The sequence below is a fragment of the Oncorhynchus clarkii genome, chromosome 12, assembly GCF_045791955.1.
Source record: "Oncorhynchus clarkii lewisi isolate Uvic-CL-2024 chromosome 12, UVic_Ocla_1.0, whole genome shotgun sequence".
Lineage (NCBI taxonomy): Eukaryota > Metazoa > Chordata > Actinopteri > Salmoniformes > Salmonidae > Oncorhynchus > Oncorhynchus clarkii.
In genome coordinates, this window is record NC_092158.1 from 19,254,987 (window position 1) to 19,274,588 (window position 19,602).

Sequence of the window (19,602 nt, forward strand, 5' to 3'; positions counted from 1 at the left end):
GGGGGGGGATAACCTTTTCTTTCTCTGATGGCCTTCAGTGACGTCATCTGGGTAAATCAGTGACTGGCCGGCTTCGCTGCCGTGATAGCACATCCTGCCTGACTGGGCCTCCCGTCACCGTGCCTCGGCACCAGTCACCAACTACAGGAGTTAGCAGACATCCCTAATAAATAAACTCCCTGAGCATGCCAACATTATGACTGGGCCTCCCGTCTCCGTGCCTCGGCACCGGTCACCAACTACAGGAGTTAGCAGACATCCCTAATAAATAAACTCACTGAGCATGCCAACATTATGACTGGGCCTCCCGTCTCCGTGCCTCGGCACCGGTCACCAACTACAGGAGTTAGCAGACATCCCTAATAAATAAACTCCCTGAGCATGCCAACATTATGACTGGGCCTCCCGTCACCGTGCCTCGGCACCGGTCACCAACTACAGGAGTTAGCAGACATCCCTAATAAATAAACTCCCTGAGCATGCCAACATTATGACTGGGCCTCCTGTCACCGTGCCTCGGCACCAGTCACCAACTACAGGAGTTAGCAGACATCCCTAATAAATAAACTTCCTGAGCATGCCAACATCCTGACTGGGCCTCCCATCACCGTGCCTCGGCACCGGTCACCAACTCCAAGAGTTAGCAGACATCCCTAATAAATAAACTCCCTGAGCATGCCAACATTATGACTGGGCCTCCCGTCACCGTGCCTCGGCACCGGTCACCAACTACAGGAGTTAGCAGACATCCCTAATAAATAAACTCCCTGAGCATGCCAACATTATGACTGGGCCTCCTGTCACCGTGCCTCGGCACCAGTCACCAACTACAGGAGTTAGCAGACATCCCTAATAAATAAACTTCCTGAGCATGCCAACATCCTGACTGGGCCTCCCATCACCGTGCCTCGGCACCGGTCACCAACTCCAAGAGTTAGCAGACATCCCTAATAAATAAACTCCCTGAGCATGCCAACATTATGACTGGGCCTCCCGTCACCGTGCCTCGGCACCGGTCACCAACTACAGGAGTTAGCAGACATCCCTAATAAATAAACTCCCTGAGCATGCCAACATTATGACTGACATGCTCAGGGATCAGGCAGCAGGGCTACTGGTACCAGCCAAAGGGTGAAGAGACCCGAGGACAGAGGAGAATGAGGAGGACACAGCACAGCAGTAGTAAACTCCTTACTGGAGTTGGTTCTGTTGTCCGTCCATATTCAGGACTGTCTTTTACCCCGGGCCCTGGCTCTTTCTGTGGATCTATGGAAATACCATGCAGTCACACTGACACCTGGGAGGGGATAGCCCTTGGCTTCAGGGACCCTGGCAGGAGATGCCATCACGCTGCATCAGACTAGAATAACACAGGAAGAACCTCCGCAGCAGGTAGAGTGGAGATGCTGACTCGGATATCCGGAGGCGTCTCTGAATCTCTACAGCCATGCATAGCCTTTGGCAAAGAATATATCTCTTTTGGCATAAGGAAAGAATGTACACTGCATCTGTCACGAATATTACCGAAGGTGGCTCCCCTTCTTGTTCGGGTGGCGTTCGGCGGTCGTCGTCGCCGGTCTACTAGTTGCCACCGATCCTTTGTTCCGTGTTCGTTTGGTTTTGTCTAATTGGTTTCACCTGTTCATTGTTTGGTTGTTAGGGTGGGGTTATTTAAGTTTGTTTAGCCCACTTCTGTTTGTGCGGGCTTGTTCTTCTGTATTTGTGAGAGGTGTTAGTGTTTGTTGGGTTTTCTCTCTGTCCTGGTATTTTACCTAAGGGTACTATCTTGTTTTATAGTTACTCCTGTGTTGGGTAAATACTATTTTGTTCCTTTGATTTTGGACATGAAAGCGTGTTTTTTCCCGCATCCTTTGCTCTCTGCGCCTGACTCCACACCCATTCACTTATTGAGCGTTACAGCATCAGTGTTTTTCACCGTTGTTTGTTATCTAACTATCTTTCTTGACCAGTGTAGTCAGAGTTACTGGCCTGGTTTAGACTGCAGACAAAATGCTTTTTAGGTCTCCGTTCTGTCCATTTTGAAACACTTCCTTGGCCAAAGCTTTCCACTTTCCTTGCCTATTCTTTTGTTATCCTTTTTTAGTTAAAGATACTGAAAAGGTTCTCTAAAGATACTACTACATTTCCCCTTCTCGTTCGGATAGATCTATATCTTTTAGTTTTTTCTCTCCATGTTTTGTTCTGCTGCAGGAGTGGAAATGAAGAGAAGCTCATGGCCCTGCTCACTCCGTTAAACGTCAACTGCCATGCAAGTGACGGCCGCAAGGTAAGAGTTCGCTCAGTCAGCACACACAACTGTTACTCAAGCAATCTCCGCTTAAACGGGGATATTCAAACCAATTTGTATAGTGGAATGGACCATTGCTCCAATACAATCAAGTATATTTGAAATAGTCATTGACCTATACTTGACAATAAAAAAAAATAGATATATATTTTTAACCTTCATTTAACAAGACAAGACAATTAAAAACACATTCTTATTTATAATAATGGCTTGGCAAGAGTCAAACGGCCTTCTGTGGGGACGGGGGATGGGATTAAGAATATAATGCAGAACAAAACGTACATCACGACAAAAGAGACAACAGGGTTGCAGCACAAAAAAGTGCAGACTGTCAGCTTTAATTTGAGGGTATTTTCATCCATATCAGGTGAACCGCTTAGAGGTGTTTTGTCCGTAGTACAATACTTTTGGAGCTCACTGTATGTACAGGGCATTCAGGAAGTATTCAGACCCCTTCCCTTTTTCCACATTTTGTTACATTACAGCCTTATTCTATAATTCATTAAATGTTTTTTTCTCATCAATCTACACACAATACCCCACAATGACAAAGCAAAAACAGGGTTTTAGAAATATTTGCAAATGTATTTAAAATTAAAAACAGAAATACCTTATTTACATAAGTATTCAGACTGTTTGCTATGAGACTTGAAATTTAGATCAGGTGCATCCTGTTTCTATTGGTCATCCTTGATGTTTCTACAACTTGATTAGAGTCCACCTGTGGTAAATTCAATTGATTGGACATGATTTGAAAAGGCACACACCTGTCTATAGAAGGTCCCACAGTTGACAGTGCATGTCAGAGCAAAAACCAAGCCATGAGGTCCAGAGCTCCTCTGTGGAGATGGTAGAACCTTCCAGAAGAACAATCATCTCTGCAGCACTCCACCAATCAGGCCTTTATGGTAGAGGGGCCAGATGGAAGCCACTCCTCAGTAAAAGTCACATGCCTGCTTGGAGTTTGCCAAAAGCCACCTAAAGGACTCTCAGACAGTGAGAAACAAGATTATCTGATCTGATGAAACCATGATTGAACTCTGTCCTGAATGCCAAGCGTCACGTCTGGAGGAAAACTGGCACCAACGGGGAAGCATTGTGGTGGAAGCATCATGTTGTGGGGATGTTATTCAGTGGCAGGGACTGGGAGACTAGTCAGGATCGAGGGAAAGATGAACTGAGCAAAGTGCAGAGATCCTTGATGAAAACCTGCTCCAGAGCTCTCAGGACCTTAGACTGGGGCGAAGGTTCACCTTCAAACAGGACAACGACCCTAAACACACAGCCAAGACAACGCAGGAGTGGCTTTGGGACAAGTCTCTAAATGTCCTTGAGTGGCCCAACCAGAGCCATCATCTCTGGAGAGACTTGAAAATACCTGTGCAGCAACGCTCCCCATCCAACCTGACAGAACTTTAGAGCATCTGCAGAGAAGTATGAGAGAAACTCCCCAAATACAGTTTTGCCAAGTTTGTGGAGCCATACACAAGAAGACTTGAGGCTGTAATCGTTGCAAAAGGTGCTTCAACAAAGTACTGAGTAAAGGTTCTGAATACTTATGTAAATGTCATATTTCAGTGTTTTGTTTTTTAATACATTTCTAAAATTTCTAAACGGTTTTTGCTTTGTCATTATGGGGTATTGTGTGTAGATTGATGAGGGGAAAAAACAATTTAGTATGTTTTAGAATAAGACTGTAACGTAGCAAAATGTGGAAAAAGTGAAGGGGTCTGAATATTTTCCGAATGCACTGTATATATAATGGTGTGTATTGACTATGGACAGTATATGAATAGAAAAGGTGTGTACAGCAGTAGTTATTTAAGATGAGCCTTGACTAGAATACATGACTAGATACTCATAGTGGATACCTGGCTACAGCTCCATGCTGTGATGTCCAGCATATTCAAACATTCCAGTTCTCCCAGAAAGTATGCTTCCTGGGAATACTGTAGAATCATTTGTGTAGAGGGATTTATTTTGGGATCTGTGAAGGATTCCACAGTGAGATTCCAGTTCTTTGTATTCCCACATCACAGCAGTGTACTGTAGGTTGTAATTATGGCTATTGTGTGAGCAGTTAGCGTTCAATGACTCCTGATTCTCATTCACCCCTGGCTGTGTTGCCACTGTTGTGGCGTAGTACCTCTGCATCCTGTCCCTGTCTGCTTCAGAAGGAATGCAATGACATTTTGATTTTAATTGATTTCCGTGAGGGTGTGATGATAATGATAATCGAGACACTGATGCATATTAAAATTCAAATGAAGCTTTCACAAAGTTTGTCTCCCTCTCAAGTCCCTCTTCTTTATGGCCTCTTTTTCCTTTTAATTAAAGTGGCTCCGACTCTTCCTCCCTGGATAATTCTCTGCCTGACTGAGCGGTGTTGTTCCACTGGCGTGGCAGTGTTTATCGCTGGGCTGTGTTGGCCAGAGTCAGACCTCGGTGTTTATGAACAGGGGGAATGTCTTCTCTTTTACAGTCTCTCTGTGCTAATGAGAAACTGTGTGCCGGACAATACAGCATGTGGATACAGAGATGCTGTTCTAATGCCGATGAGAGGGTTGCTCCTGCTAGTCACATTGCTTTGTGTTGTTGAGTCCTCAGACTCTGTCTGTTCGGTTAGTCCTTTGTGTTGTTGAGTCCTCAGACTCTGTCTGTTCGGTTAGTCCTTTGTGTTGTTGAGTCCTCAGACTCTGTCTGTTCGGTTAGTCCTTTGTGTTGTTGAGTCCTCAGACTCTGTCTGTTCGGTTAGTCCTTTGTGTTGTTGAGTCCTCAGGCTCTGTCTGTTCGGTTAGTCCTTTGTGTTGTTGAGTCCTCAGACTCTGTCTGTTCGGTTAGTCCTTTGTGTTGTTGAGTCCTCAGACTCTGTCTGTTCGGTTAGTCCTTTGTGTTGTTGAGTCCTCAGACTCTGTCTGTTCGGTTAGTCCTTTGTGTTGTTGAGTCCTCAGACTCTGTCTGTTCGGTTAGTCCTTTGTGTTGTTGAGTCCTCAGACTCTGTCTGTTCGGTTAGTTCTTTGTGTTGTTGAGTCCTCAGACTCTGTCTGTTCGGTTAGTCCTTTGTGCTGGACTGGGATTCCTTGGTCACCTAAGGCCACCGCTCTCTGTTTCCCTGCTACTATATAGCCCTTTAACCTCTAGCGTCGAGCAATCCCGTATTCGGGAGCGTAATCATAGCCTCAAGCTCATTACCATAACGCAACGTTAACTATTCATGAAAATCGCAAATTAAATGAAATAAATATATTCAAACACAAGCTTAGCCTTTTGTTAACAACACTGTCATCTCAGATTTTCAAAATAGGCTTTTCAACCAAAGCTACACAAGCATTTGTGTAAGAGTATTGATAGCCTAGCATAGCATTAAGCCTAGCATTCAGCAGGCAACATTTTCACAAAAACAAGAAAAGCATTCAAATAAAATAATTTACCTTTGAAGAACTTCGGATGTTTTCAATGACGAGACTCTTAGTTAGATAGCAAATGTTCATTTTTTCAAAAAAGATTATTTGTGTAGACGAAATAGCGCCGTTTTGTTCATCACATTTGACTAAGAAAAAGACCGGAAAATGCAGTCACTTACAACGCCAAACTTTTTTCCAAATTAGCTGTTTAGAATCAATCCTCAAGATGTTTTTCACATATCTATTCGATAATCTATCAGTGCTGGCAGTTGGCTTGTCATCAGAAGCAAACGGAAAAATACTGCAGCTGGAGATTACGCAATAATTGCGACGGAGGACACCAAGCGACCACCTGGTAGATGTAGTCTCTTATGGTCAATCTTCCAATGATATGCCTACAAATACGTCACAATGCTGCAGACACCTTGTGGAAAACGTAAGCTGACTCCTAGCTCCTTCACAGCCATATAAGGAGTCATTGCCATGAGACGGTTTCAAAAAATGCGGCACTTCCTGATTGGATTTCTATCTGGGTTTTTCTGTAACATCAGTTCTGTGGCACTCACAGACAATATCTTTGCAGTTTTGGAAACGTCAGCGTGTTTTCTTTCCAAAGCTGTCAATTATATGCATAGTCTAGCATCTTTTCGTGACAAAATATCTTGTTTAAAACGGGAACGTTTTTCATCCAAAAATTAAAATAGCGCCCCCTATATCCAAGAAGTTAATTGACTGTCCAGTGATCACGGGCATTTTACCTAGGAGGGAGACCCATGAGTTATAGAGGAGATTATGGGAAAGCGAAAGTTCAGCGTAATTCATGAGGGTCTTACATATTCCCAAGGGGACTTTTTTTTAGGTGTTTAGGCTACATCTACAGTCTGTCAGGTGTAGTCTAGTTACTCGTGGATTATAATTACCTGGATCTCAGTTCCAGCTTGGCCATAAAAAGGGTGAGGACACCTGACCTTAATGTTAATATAAAAAACATGGTTTGAGAGAAACACTGAGTGAGAGAGCCTGTGCGTGATCTCTGTGCAAGATGCAAATAAGTGGGGCTACTGATTACCAAAGTAATGATATTCTGTTCTGAGGATTCTCCTTCCTCATATACCATTCCACTTATAATTTCTGTTGTCAAAGCTGATAAAGAAATGAACGATTCAACTGGAATGGAATTAAAGGCTCGCTTTGTGAGAGATGAGCGAACTTCAAAATATGTTAAGCTTGCTGAGGTTTTGGTTGTGCATTTTATTGAGTTATGTGCCATTCATGTTGTAGTTAAACAAGTCAGTTTGTGACACAGGTGATTCCATAGAGATTCTACTGCTCGGGGCCAGTGAGTGTTACTTTAACGCCCCTGAAGAGACTTGGCCTATATCTACAGTCAGTTAATCCTCAATTCTCTCACCTGTCTAGTTTAATTCCATATCCAGCTAATCTCTCCCTCTATACTTTGCTAAATAAATCAAGTAAATAGTAAATCACACTTGCTCCTTGAACTCATTCTGTTGGCTTAATATATTTCCCAGGCTTTTCTCTCCCTCTCTAAGATCTGCCTGTTTCTGTTTCCTTAGTGATCTGTCTATGTACAGTGGCTTCAGAAAGTATTCACACCCCTTAACTTTCTCCAAATATTTTTTTACAGCCTAAATTTCAAATTGATCAAGTGTATATTGTGTGTCACAGGCCTATACACAATACCCCATAATGTCAGTCAGTGGATTTATTTTTTTAATTTTTTTTTAAAATGTTTACTAATTTATTAAAAATGAAAAGCTGAAATGTCTTGAGTCAGTAAGTGTTCTACTCCTTTTTTTATGGCAAGTTCATGAGTAAAGATGTGCTTACAAGTATACTAATAAGTTGCACGGACTCACTCTGTGTGCAATAATAGTGTTTAACGTGCTTTTTTAATGACTACCTCATCTCTGTAATGCCACATACAGTTGAAGTCGGAAGTTTACATACACCTTAGCCAAATACATTTAAACTCAGTTTTTCACAATTCCTGACATTTAATTCCAGTAAAAGTTCCCTGTCTTAGGTCAGTTAGGATCACCACTTTATTTTAAGAATGTGAAATGTCAGAATAATAGTAGAGAATGATTTATTTCAGCTTTTATTGCTTTCATCACATTCCCAGTGGGTCAGAAGTTTACATACTCTCAATTTCTATTTGGTAGCATTGCCTTTAAATTGTTTAACTTGGGTGAATCATTTCGGGTAGCCTTCCACAAGCTTCCCACAATAAGTTGGGTGAATTTTGGCCCATTCCTCCTGACAGAGCTGGTGTAACTGAGTCAGGTTTGTAGGCCTCCTTGCTCGCACACGCTTTTTCAGTTCTGCCCACAAATTTCTATAGGATTGAGGTCAGGGCTTTGTGATGGCCACTCCAATACCTTGACATTGTTGTCCTTAAGCCATTTTTCCACAACTTTGGAAGTTTACTCGGGGTCATTGTCCATTTGGAAGACCCATTTGCGACCAAGCTTTAACTTTAACTGATGTCTTGAGATGTTGCTTCAATATATCCACAGAATTTTCTTACCTCATGATGCCATCTATTTTGTGAAGTGCAACAGTCCCTCCTGCAGCAAAGCACCCCCACAACATGATGCTGCCACCCCTGTACTTCACGGTTGGGATGGTGTTCTTCGGCTTGCACGCCTCCCCCTTTTTCCTCCGAACATAACGGTGTTCATTATGGCCAAACAGTCCTATTTTTGTTTCATCACACCAGAGGACATTTCTCAATTTCTGGCTTTTTTATGGCAGTTTTGGAGCAGTGGCTTCTTCCTTGCTGAGTGGCCTTTCAGGTTATGTCGATATAGGACTCGTTTTACTGTGGATATTGATACTTTTGTACCTGTTTCCTCCAGCATCTTCACAAGGTCCTTTGCTGTTGTTCTGGGATTGATTTGCAATTTTTGCACCAAAGTACGTTCATCTCTAGGAGACAGAATGCGTCTCCTTCCTGAGTGGTATGATGGCTGCGTAGTCCCATTATGTTTATACTTGCGTACTATTGTTTGTACAGATGGACGTGGTACCTTCAGGCATTTGGAAACTGCTCCCAAGGATGAACCAGACTTGTGGAGGTCTACCATTTGTTTTTTGAGGTCTTGGCTGATTTCTTTTGATTTTCCCATGATGTCAAGCAAAGAGGCACTGAGTTTGAATGTAGGCCTTGAAATACATCCACAGGTACACCTCCAATTGATTCTAATGATGTCAATTAGCCTATCAGAAGCTTCTAAAGCCATGACATAATTTTCTGGAATTTTCCAAGCTGTTTAAAGGCTCAGTCAATTTAGTGTATGTAAACTTCTGACCCACTAGAATTGTGATACAGTGAAATAATCTGTCTGTATACAATTGTTGGAAAGATTACTTGTGTCATGCACAATGTAGATGTCCTAACCGACTTGCCAAAACTATAGTTGGTTAACAAGAAATGTGTGGAGTGGTTGAAAAACAAGTTTTAATGACTCCAACCTAAGTGTATGTAAACTTCCGACTTCAACCGTATACAATTATCTGTAACGTTCCTCATTCCAAAAGTACATTTCAAACACAGATTCAACCACAAGGACCAGTGAGGTTTTCCAATGCCTCACAAAGAAGGGCACCTATTATTGGTAGATGGGTAAAAGAAGAAGGCCTTGAATACCCCTTTGAGCATGGGGAAGTTATTAATTACACTTTGGATTGTGTATCAATACACCCAGTCATTACCAATATACAGGCGACCTTCCTAACTCAGTTGCTGCAGAAGGAAACCGCTCAGGGATTTCATCGAGGCCAATGGTGACTTTAAAACAGTTAGAGTTGAATGGATGTGATAGGAGAAAACTGAGGATGGATAAACATTGTAGTTACTCCACAATACTAACCTAATTGACAGAGTGAAATGAAGGAAGCCTGTACATAATAAAAATACTCCAAAACATGCAATAAGGCACTAAAGTGAAACTGCATAAAGTGTTCAAGAATCTGAATATAAGCACAGGCAAACTCATAGAGGAAAACCTGGTTCAGTCTGCTTTCCAACAGACACTAGGAGACAAATTCACCTTCTATTTGGACAAATATACACTGGAGTTGCTTACCAAGATTACATTGAATGTTCTTGAGTGGCCGAGTTAGTTTTGACTTAAATCGGCATTAAAATCTATGATTACTTGAAAATGGCTGTCTAGCAATGATCAACAACCAATTTGGCAGAGCTTGAAGAATTTTCTAAAGAATAATGTGCAAATATTGTACAATCCAGGTGTGGAAAGCTCTTAGAGACTTACTCAGAAAGACTCACAGCTGTAATAGCTTCCAAAGGTGACTATAACATGTCTTGACTCAGGGCTGGGAACAATTCTGCATAATTACTGACATTTCTGTATTTAATTTTCAATATTTTGAAAAATATCTATAAGCATGTTTTGATTTGGCATTATGGGGTATTGTGTGTGTGTGTAGATGTGAGAAAAAAAAACATATTTAATCAATTTTGAATTAAGGCTGTAACACAGCAAAATGTGGAGTAAGTCAAGGGGCATGAATACTTTCTGAAGTCACTGTATGTTAATGATCCCTGCCTCCGCCTCTTCGTCAGTCCCCCCGCCTCGCCTCCATACCCCAGGGAAATAATTGAAGAGAAGCTTGTCCTTGGCTGCTCAAGTCTTCCATTTTCCATTTGTCATAAAATTCTGTCTTACTAGTTCATTCTTTTGTTGATGTAACGCTGTATAATGGAATACTTAAGCGCTTGCCGAGCGGCACCGTTTGTCATCGGATTCTGTGTTGCTCTGCCTGTCTCTTTTTTTCTTTTGCTGAATCCACACCTCAAAAAGCAACAAGAGGTTGTGATCGTCCTCAGATTCCTTCATGGCCTGAAACCCAGAGTTTCTCCGTAAAATCTTTTGTCACAGTTTGTTTCTATAATGAGTATTGCAGCAGCCCGGGACAGAAAAGGCTCTTGGCAATGATGGGATGATCAGTGAAATAGGAAATTGAGAATTCTGTCCCTGACCATGTGTCATCTTGCAGCAGTTTTAGGCCATTTCCATGGCTACTATAAGCAGGAGAAGTGTAGCAGTTAGGGTATGGTTACGATAACCCTGACCTAACCATAACGCTTACATAACACTTTCATAACCCTTACCTAACCATACCCTTACCTAACCATAACCTTACCTAACCATAACCCTTACCTAACCATAACCCTAACGCTTACATAACCATAACATAACACTTTCATAACCCTTACTTAACCATACCCTTACCTAACCATAACCTTACCTAACCGTAACCCTTACCTAACCATAACCCTAACGCTTACATAACCATAACATAACACTTTCATAACCCTTACCTAACCATAACCCTTACCTAACCATAACCCTTACCTAACCATAACCCTGACCTAACCATGACCCTTACCTAACCATGACCCTTACCTAACCATAACCTTACCTAACCGTAACCTTACCTAACCGTAACCCTTACCTAACCATGACTCTTACCTAACCATGACCCTTACCTAACCGTAACCTTACCTAACCGTAACCTTACCTAACCATAACCCTTACCTAACCATAACCCTTACCTTAACCGTTTAAAATGTCAACTTCAATGGGGTGACGACATCAGAGTTGGGATCCCGTTTTCCAATGTGTCGTCTTTCAGCAGTGTTAGGCTATTTCCATGGCTACTTTTAAGGAGGAGCAGTGTAGGTGAAAATAGAGTGTGGTAAAGTAATGAATCCACTCTGGACCTGTGATAACAGCCATGTATGACCCTCTGCCCACAGATAAGCTTTTAATCTAGGGTACTGCTGTGTCTGCAGCACTGGTTATAAAGTAGGTTCTGGTTGAACAATAGGCCTAGTTGTTTTTGTATCATCCTATTTGTAGCAGGATTAATTAGATTGTTACTTTGTTCTTCTGAGTTGGACTGGTTTGTGTTGATACTGTGGAGGAATCAGTACACTGTCAGTCCCCTGGCATTTGCTGTTATTAACTCCAGCAGCTCTGTGACATATCAGTGTAGTGTTAAAGAAATTACATTGGGCGGACAATGTGACAGGAAGCTTAGCGTAGCGCTCAGATGAGGCGCACCCTCTGAACACCTGCCTGCCTCAACACAGTACCTGAACACAGCCAGTCAAATAAAAATATTTTTTTAAATGTCACATGCGCTGAATACAACGGGTGTAGACTTTACCATGAAATGCTTGCTTACGAGCTCATCCCAACAATACAGACAACACTTTTGTATATATATATATGTAATAATTTGTAACAAGAGAGATAAAATACACAAGAATGACGCTATTTACAGGGCGTACCAGTACCAGATCAATGTGCAGGGGTACGAGGTATCTGAGGTAGATACAGTGTATTCAGACCACTTGACATTTTGTTACGCTACAGCCTTATTCTAAAATGTATTAAATAATTTTTTGCCATTAATCTCCAGACACTACCCCATAATGACAAAACAAAAACAGACTTTTAGAATGATTAAAAAACATGTATTTTTATTTTATTTTTTTGAAATTCTAGAAATTTATTACAAATATAAAACGGAAATATCACATTTACATAAATATTCAGACCCTTTACTCAGCACTTTGTTGAAGCACCTTTGCCAGCGATTACAGCCTCGAGTCTTCTTGGGTATGACGCTACAAGCTTGGCACCCCTGTATTTGGAAAATTTCTTCCATTCTTCTCTGCAGATCCTCTCAAGCTCTGTCAGGTTGGATGGGGAGCGTCACTGCACAGCTATTTTCAGATCTCTCCAGAGATGTTCGATCAGGTTCAAGTCCGGGCTCTGGATGGGCCACTCAAGGACATTCAGAGACTTGTCCCGAAGCCACTCCTGCGTTGCCTTGGCTTTGTGCTTAGGGTTGTTGTCCTGTTGGAAGGTGAACCATTGCCCCAGTCTGAGGCCCTGAGATCTCTGGAGCAGGTTTTCATCAAGGATCTCTGTACTTTTTCTTCGTTCATCTTTCCCTCGATCTTGACTAGTCCTCTAGTCCTTGCTGCTGAATAACATCCCCACTACATGATGCTGCCACCAACATGCTTCACCGTAGGGATGGTGCCAGGTTTCATCCAGACGTGAGGCTTGGCATTCAGGCCATAGAGGCCATTGTTCCTCATGGTCTTGACAGTCTTTAGGTGCCTTTTGGCAAACTTCAAGTGGGCTGTCATGTGCCTTTTTACTGAAGAGTGGCTTCTGTCTGGCCACTATACCATAAAGGCCTGATTGGTGGAGTGCTGCAGAGATGGTTGTCTTTCTGGAAGGTTCTCCACAGAGTGACCATCGGGTTCTTGGTCACCTCCCTGACCAAGGCCATTCTCCCCCGATTGCTCAGTTTGGCCGGGCAGCCAGCTCTAGTAAGGGTCTTGGTAGTTCCAAACTTTTTCACTTGAAGAATAATGGAGTCCACTGTGTTCTTGGGAACCTTCAATGCTGCAGACATTTTTTGGTACCCTTCCCCAGATCTGTGCCTCTACACAATCCTGTCTCGTAGTTCTACGGACAATTCCTTCAACCTCATGGCTTGGTTTTTGCTCTGACATGCACTGTCAACTGTGGGACCTTATATAGACAGGTATGTGCCTTTCCAAATCATGTCCAATCATTTGAATTTACCACAGGTGGACTCCAATCAAGTTGTCGAAACATCTCAAAGATAATCAATGGAAACACTATGCACCTGAGCTCAATTTTGAGTCTCTTAACAAAAGGTCTGAATACGGGGGATCACGTGACCCTTGAACGAGATGGCCGCATGAGCTAAGAACTCCGCTCAAGTAGTTTCCAATCTTTAATCTTACCTCCACTTCAAGTTTAAACTCCTTTACCTTTAGTCAAAAAGTAATGGTGGCTACAAAAGGCGACATTACTGGTAACATTTTTACCCTGACTCTAGCATTAGCGGCAGAAAAAGCCTCCAAGAAGTAGCTAGCTTCAGAAAAAGCTAGCGCCATTAGCCAGGAGCAAGAGGACCCGTCCCCCCCGAGGCCCAACAAATGCTAACCTCGCACTCTGTCGACGACATCCTTTCTGAGCTGAGATCCCAATGTACAGAACTCAACATCAAATTAGATGGCATTAACTCTCAGCTCAGTGCGATAGAGGGCAAGGTTGACAACCCTGGAAAATGCTTTGCCTGACATCAACAACAAATTGTCCAGGCGCCCCGCGTTGATGGTTAAGGCAGAGAGGCAAATCCTATCCATGGAAAACTTACTGACAGGCGCCATGGAAACAATAGTATATGCTAAAAAATAAAATAGAGTATCTGGAAGAGAAAACAGAGGACCTGGAAAATGGGGTGCGAAGGAATAATTGTGTTCTATTAAATCTGGGCAAAAAAGAAGAGGGAAACATGCCACTGATCCGCTACCTGCAAGACAAACTTCCCGAGTGGCTCCACCTGTCCACCGACAGGCCCATGGAACTCGAGAGAGCTCACCGAGCACTGAGGCCCCCACCAGCAGCCAGACAACCACGCGCCCAATCACCATACGTTTCCTGATATTTACCGACAAGGAACAAGTCCTACAGGCGGCGAAAATCAATACCATTACAGTGGGAAACGCCAAACTCCCTTTACACCAGGACCTGTCAGCTGGAATAATCCGAAAGCAGCGAGAGTTTGAAGAGGTGAAGAAATACTTAATTGACCGAGGCATCTTTAGGGGATTCAAATACCCAAACGAGCTCAGGATTCTTCACCAAGGAGCCCTGTGACACTTCAAAACTCCCAAAGAGGAAAAACGTTTTTTGAAAGACAATCCTGGTCACTGAGACATCCAAAGACCCACCCGCCCCGCTAAATGTCATTATAGCCGTCTAATCTATATTTATGTTCCTTTAGCTGAGAGGGATAGGCTCTATAGCCTAACCAAGGCCTACTAACGTTTCAGTCTACTTTTATTTCCCTTTTTTTGTATTACTTTACAGCACCCTACTAGCTTGGAGGGACTGTAAGAAATACCTGGGCATCTCCTCCCAAATATGTTCTCACTCGCCTATAGTAGGCAACCCAGACTTGCCAAAAGCCCCGAGGGATGCCAACTTTAATCTTTGGCATGCTCTAGGAATCAGGACCTTTTCAGACCTTTTTCATCAGAAAACCACTATACTGAAATCCTTTCAAGAGCTCTGCAGTGAATTCAATGTGCCAAGATCCCATTTATTTTTATATCTTCAAATTAGACATGTCATTTCCTCATTTTCTTCCAAGAGGAGGTTTAGAACTCAGCTGAATGAAGTTGAAACCCTTCTTGCTACAGCACAATCCATTAAAGGCAAAATCTCCTATATCTATAGACCCCTTTCTGAGGAGGCGGCTCCTCCTTTACTCCTTTGAAAATAATCTGGGAAAAGGACCTTGGTCTGACTATCAGTGATGAGTTATGGGCGGAGGTTTGCGACAGGGTATACTGCTCCTCTACTAATGTAAAAATGAAAGAATCTAATTACACATTTTTGTACACATTTTATTACACTCCAATGAGACTCCATAGAATGAAAACAGACATTTCTCCTAACTGTAAAAGATGTACCTCTGAAAGTGGAACCTATTTGCATGTATTTCGGAGCTGTAGAGAGATTTCCAGATTTTGGCAATATTTGTTTAGAACTATTACATACTTTGCTAAGAAATGTATTATTCTATTGTGGGGCTCTAATACTTCTGCTACATTAAAATGTGGATTGACCAGATTGTTGACTTTCTCCCTCTTGAAAAGCTCACTTATGACCTCCACAAGAGACAGCCCAAGTTTGATAGACTCTGGTCTCCACTACTCAACTATATTACAAATTGGACAGAGTGAATGGGGTGATTAGGGAAATGAGCAGATGCATTTTGTGTAAAGTGCTGTAAAAACGAATTATTTGCTCGTCATCTCAGCGAAGGCTGGAAATAGCTAATAAGAACCTTGATAGTGCTGCTGCAAGTTTTTAGATATATGTTTTATTTTTTCATAATTTTTCATTATGCTTATTATATTTTTGTTATTTTTTTTTTTTTTTTTTTTTTTTTAAGTCTGTCACATCTGTGAATGTGGAATGTGTTTTGTTGGTTGATTGAAAAACAAGAACTTAATAATAACTTTAAATTGAAATAAAAAAAGGTCTGAATACTTATGTAAATAAAGTATTTTTTTAAATATTTTCTATAAATTTGCAAACATTTCTAAAAACCTGTTTTCGCTTTATCATGGGGTATTGTGTGTAGATTGGTGAGGAACATTTTTTGTTTAATCAATTTTAGAATAAGGCTGTAACGTAACAATGTGGAACACTGGCTTCTTAATTTACCTCAACAACCTGCTTCCAACCAGTCCCTTCAAGGACCCTGGGAAAAGTGGGATGCACCGAGGCTGAATGAACCGGTCCCGTCTCCAACCTCACCTTCTTTTCTGTCATCATGACCATTGTGGCTTTTCATAACCCTCATGACCATCGTGGCTTTTCATAACCGTCATGACCATCGTGGCTTTTCATAACCCTCATGACCATCGTGGCTTTTCATAACCCTCATGACCATCGTGGCTTTTCATAACCCTCATGACCATCGTGGCTTTTCATAACCGTCATGACCATCGTGGCTTTTCATAACCGTCATGACCATCGTGGCTTTTCATAACCGTCATGAACATCAGGGCTTTTCATAACCGTCATGAACATCAGGGCTTTTCATAACCGTCATGAACATCAGGGCTTTTCATAACCCTCATGAACATCAGGGCTTTTCATAACCCTCATGACCATCAGGGCTTTTCATAACCCTCATGACCATCAGGGCTTTTCAAAACCCTCATGACCATCGTGGCTTTTCATAACCGTCATGAACATCAGGGCTTTTCATAACCGTCATGAACATCAGGGCTTTTCATAACCCTCATGACCATCAGGGCTTTTCATAACCGTCATGACCATCGTGGCTTTTCATAACCCTCATGACCATCGTGGCTTTTCATAACCCTCATGACCATCAGGGCTTTTCATAAATGTCATGACCATCGTGGCTTTTCATAACCCTTATGACCATCAGGGCTTTTCATAACCCTCATGACCATCAGGGCTTTTCATAAACATCATGACCATCAGGGCTTTTCATAACCCTCATGACCATCAGGTCTTTTCATAACCGTCATGACCATCGTGGCTTTTCATAACCGTCATGACCATCGTGGCTTTTCATAACCGTCATGAACATCAGGGCTTTTCATAACCCTCATGACCATCGTGGCTTTTCATAACAGTCATGAACATCAGGGCTTTTCATAACCGTCATGAACATCAGGGCTTTTCATAACCCTCATGAACATCAGGGCTTTTCTAAACCCTCATGACCATCAGGGCTTTTCTAAACCCTCATGACCATCAGGGCTTTTCATAACCCTCATGACCATCAGGGCTTTTCATAACCCTCATGACCATCGTGGCTTTTCATAACCGTCATGACCATCGTGGCTTTTCATAACCCTCATGCCCATCGTGGCTTTTCATAACCGTCATGAACATCAGGGCTTTTCATAACCGTCATGAACATCAGGGCTTTTCATAACCGTCATGAACATCAGGGCTTTTCATAACCGTCATGAACATCAGGGCTTTTCATAACCGTCATGAACATCAGGGCTTGTAATATTTTTTACTTTCTTATTAAAAAAACATTATTTAACCATTATTTAACTAGGCAAGTCAGTTAAGAACAAATTCTTATTTACAATGACTGAATAACCCGGACGACGCTGGGCCACTTGTGAGTCCCATAGGGCGGCGCACAATCATGGCCGGATGTGATACAGCCTGGATTCGAACCCGGGACTCTAGTGACGCCTCTTGCACTGAGATGCAGTGCCTTAGACCGCTGCCCCACTCGGGAGCCCATAACCATCAGAGACCTCATTTATAAACCATTTGTACCTACAAAATAGACCCCAAAACATGCGTGCGTCATTCTTCACGCAAAAGTTGATGTGAAAATGACGTGAAAATGTGCTCAACTTCTCACAAACTTTAGACCATACGTACATAGTTTCTAGTGGTTGAAATATTGCATTGCAAGAAGGCAAGTAGATTAGTATTTTGGGCAAATGGGGTATATGATGGACACGTTTATTCATAACAATAAACAGGTTAATAACAAGATGCAATTATTTGCCGTTAATGAGAAACTAAATAGATTTTTTCTCTTATCTTTGCATTTACATTTTTTTTTAAATAGGCTTCTATTTCCTAGGATATTATTTAGTTAATTTTCATGATCTCTGCATAATACATTCCTCACCTTTTCTGTAATGGTTTCGTACTCCCGAGGTAGCATAGGCCTACAACAAGTATACCATTAGTCCCCGCTCTCATTTAATTGGACCCATTTCACAGTCGTAAATAGATAAGCTATTTCAAGTATTTTGCTCTCTACCTTCCGATCTGGAGCGCAGTTTATTACCGGGGGAACAGACGGTTGGAGGTGACTTCTGTAACTTACGTCTGAATACTGCATTTTCAATTTTTTGGGGTAGACTATTGCATTTATACAGAATCCATCTGTTCTATAACCATTGCAGAATAAATTATTCACCTTTTCTGGCCGTGATTGGTTCATATTCCCTAAGTAGCCATAGCCTACAACAAATTACCATATGCATCACCTCATTTAATTGGGCTTATTAGATAGGCTATTTCAAGTATTTTGTTCTATGAATAAGATAGGGAGCGTGGTTTATAACATACAGTAGAATTTAACAGGTGAACCGACTTTTGATCTTTTGCCTTGAAGTGTGTATGGCTACCACGGTAACTAGACAATATTTTAGAATTCGGGCAGTGCAGCGTATAGGTTTGAGGAAAAGTGAATGCAAAACATTAGGCCCTTTTTTAAATTCCAACTATCGGTTTACAGGTCCACATCAATTTGCAAATGTTGTTCTTTCATAATCTTTTTGTGTCAGATAGTATAGGCCTACAGCAAATGTCACTGCAAAAGTGACATTTTACAAAGACATTTAATCAAGTCTTCTGTTTCCTTTAGAACTGCCTTGGCCTAGCTTCAGGATGTTGCTGATTTGTAACAGGGAACATGCATATATATATGTATGGCGTGTGCCAAGTAAAAAAAATATATATATTTTTGTACGTGCGGAAATGGCGCAGGTGGATATTTAGTGTGTAATTTATGCAACGGTTAGAAATGATGCCCCGGGCTTGTCATAACCATCACACCCTCTGCATTCTGGGGCTGCCTTCGAAGTGACATCCTCCTCCGCATATTGTACCGCAGGGGGAATGATAGAGAGAGCGTCTAGAAGAAATGCTTTGGTTAAGTGGGCTTTAGAATTTAGATGGATGGATGAATCACTGAATGAGGATCTCTGCATGTCTCTGCGTGACACCAGCTGGACTACGCAGGCACACAGGCTCTTGTTACTGATTCAGTCAGTTAATCAACTGGTTTACGCTGTCCTATAAAATATATTTGTCAGATTGTCATTTCTCTGATGGCACTTATGCTTCATCCGTTACCCTAGCGGGGGATGCAGCCTAGCGGGTCATGCAGCCTAGCAGGGCATGCAGCCTAGCGGGGCATGCAGCCTAGCGGGGCATGCAGCCTAGCGGGGCACGCAGCCTAGCGGGGCACGCAGCCTAGCGGGGCACGCAGCCTAGCGGGGCACGCAGCCTAGCGGGTCACGCAGCCTAGCGGGTCACGCAGCCTAGCGGGTCACGCAGCCTAGCGAGGGCGGCAGGTAAAGCGGTTAGAGCTTTGGGCCAGTAACTAAAAGGTTGCTAGTTTGAATCAGGGATTGCTCCCGGGTTGCCGTCAATAATGGCTGAACCCATGCCATGACCCCACTCTCCG

General features: G+C 42.3%; 1 protein-coding gene across 2 annotated transcripts in view; it reads left to right on the plus strand.

The window, feature by feature from the left end:
• LOC139422845 (poly [ADP-ribose] polymerase tankyrase-1-like) overlaps window positions 1-19,602 on the plus strand; it is a 157,138-nt gene that overhangs the window by 96,444 nt on the left and 41,092 nt on the right. For both annotated transcript variants that reach the window (XM_071174258.1, XM_071174257.1), the window contains exon 5: window positions 2,212-2,287. In XM_071174258.1, the coding sequence (XP_071030359.1) occupies window positions 2,212-2,287 (76 nt within the window). The remainder of the gene's footprint in view (window positions 1-2,211; window positions 2,288-19,602) is intronic.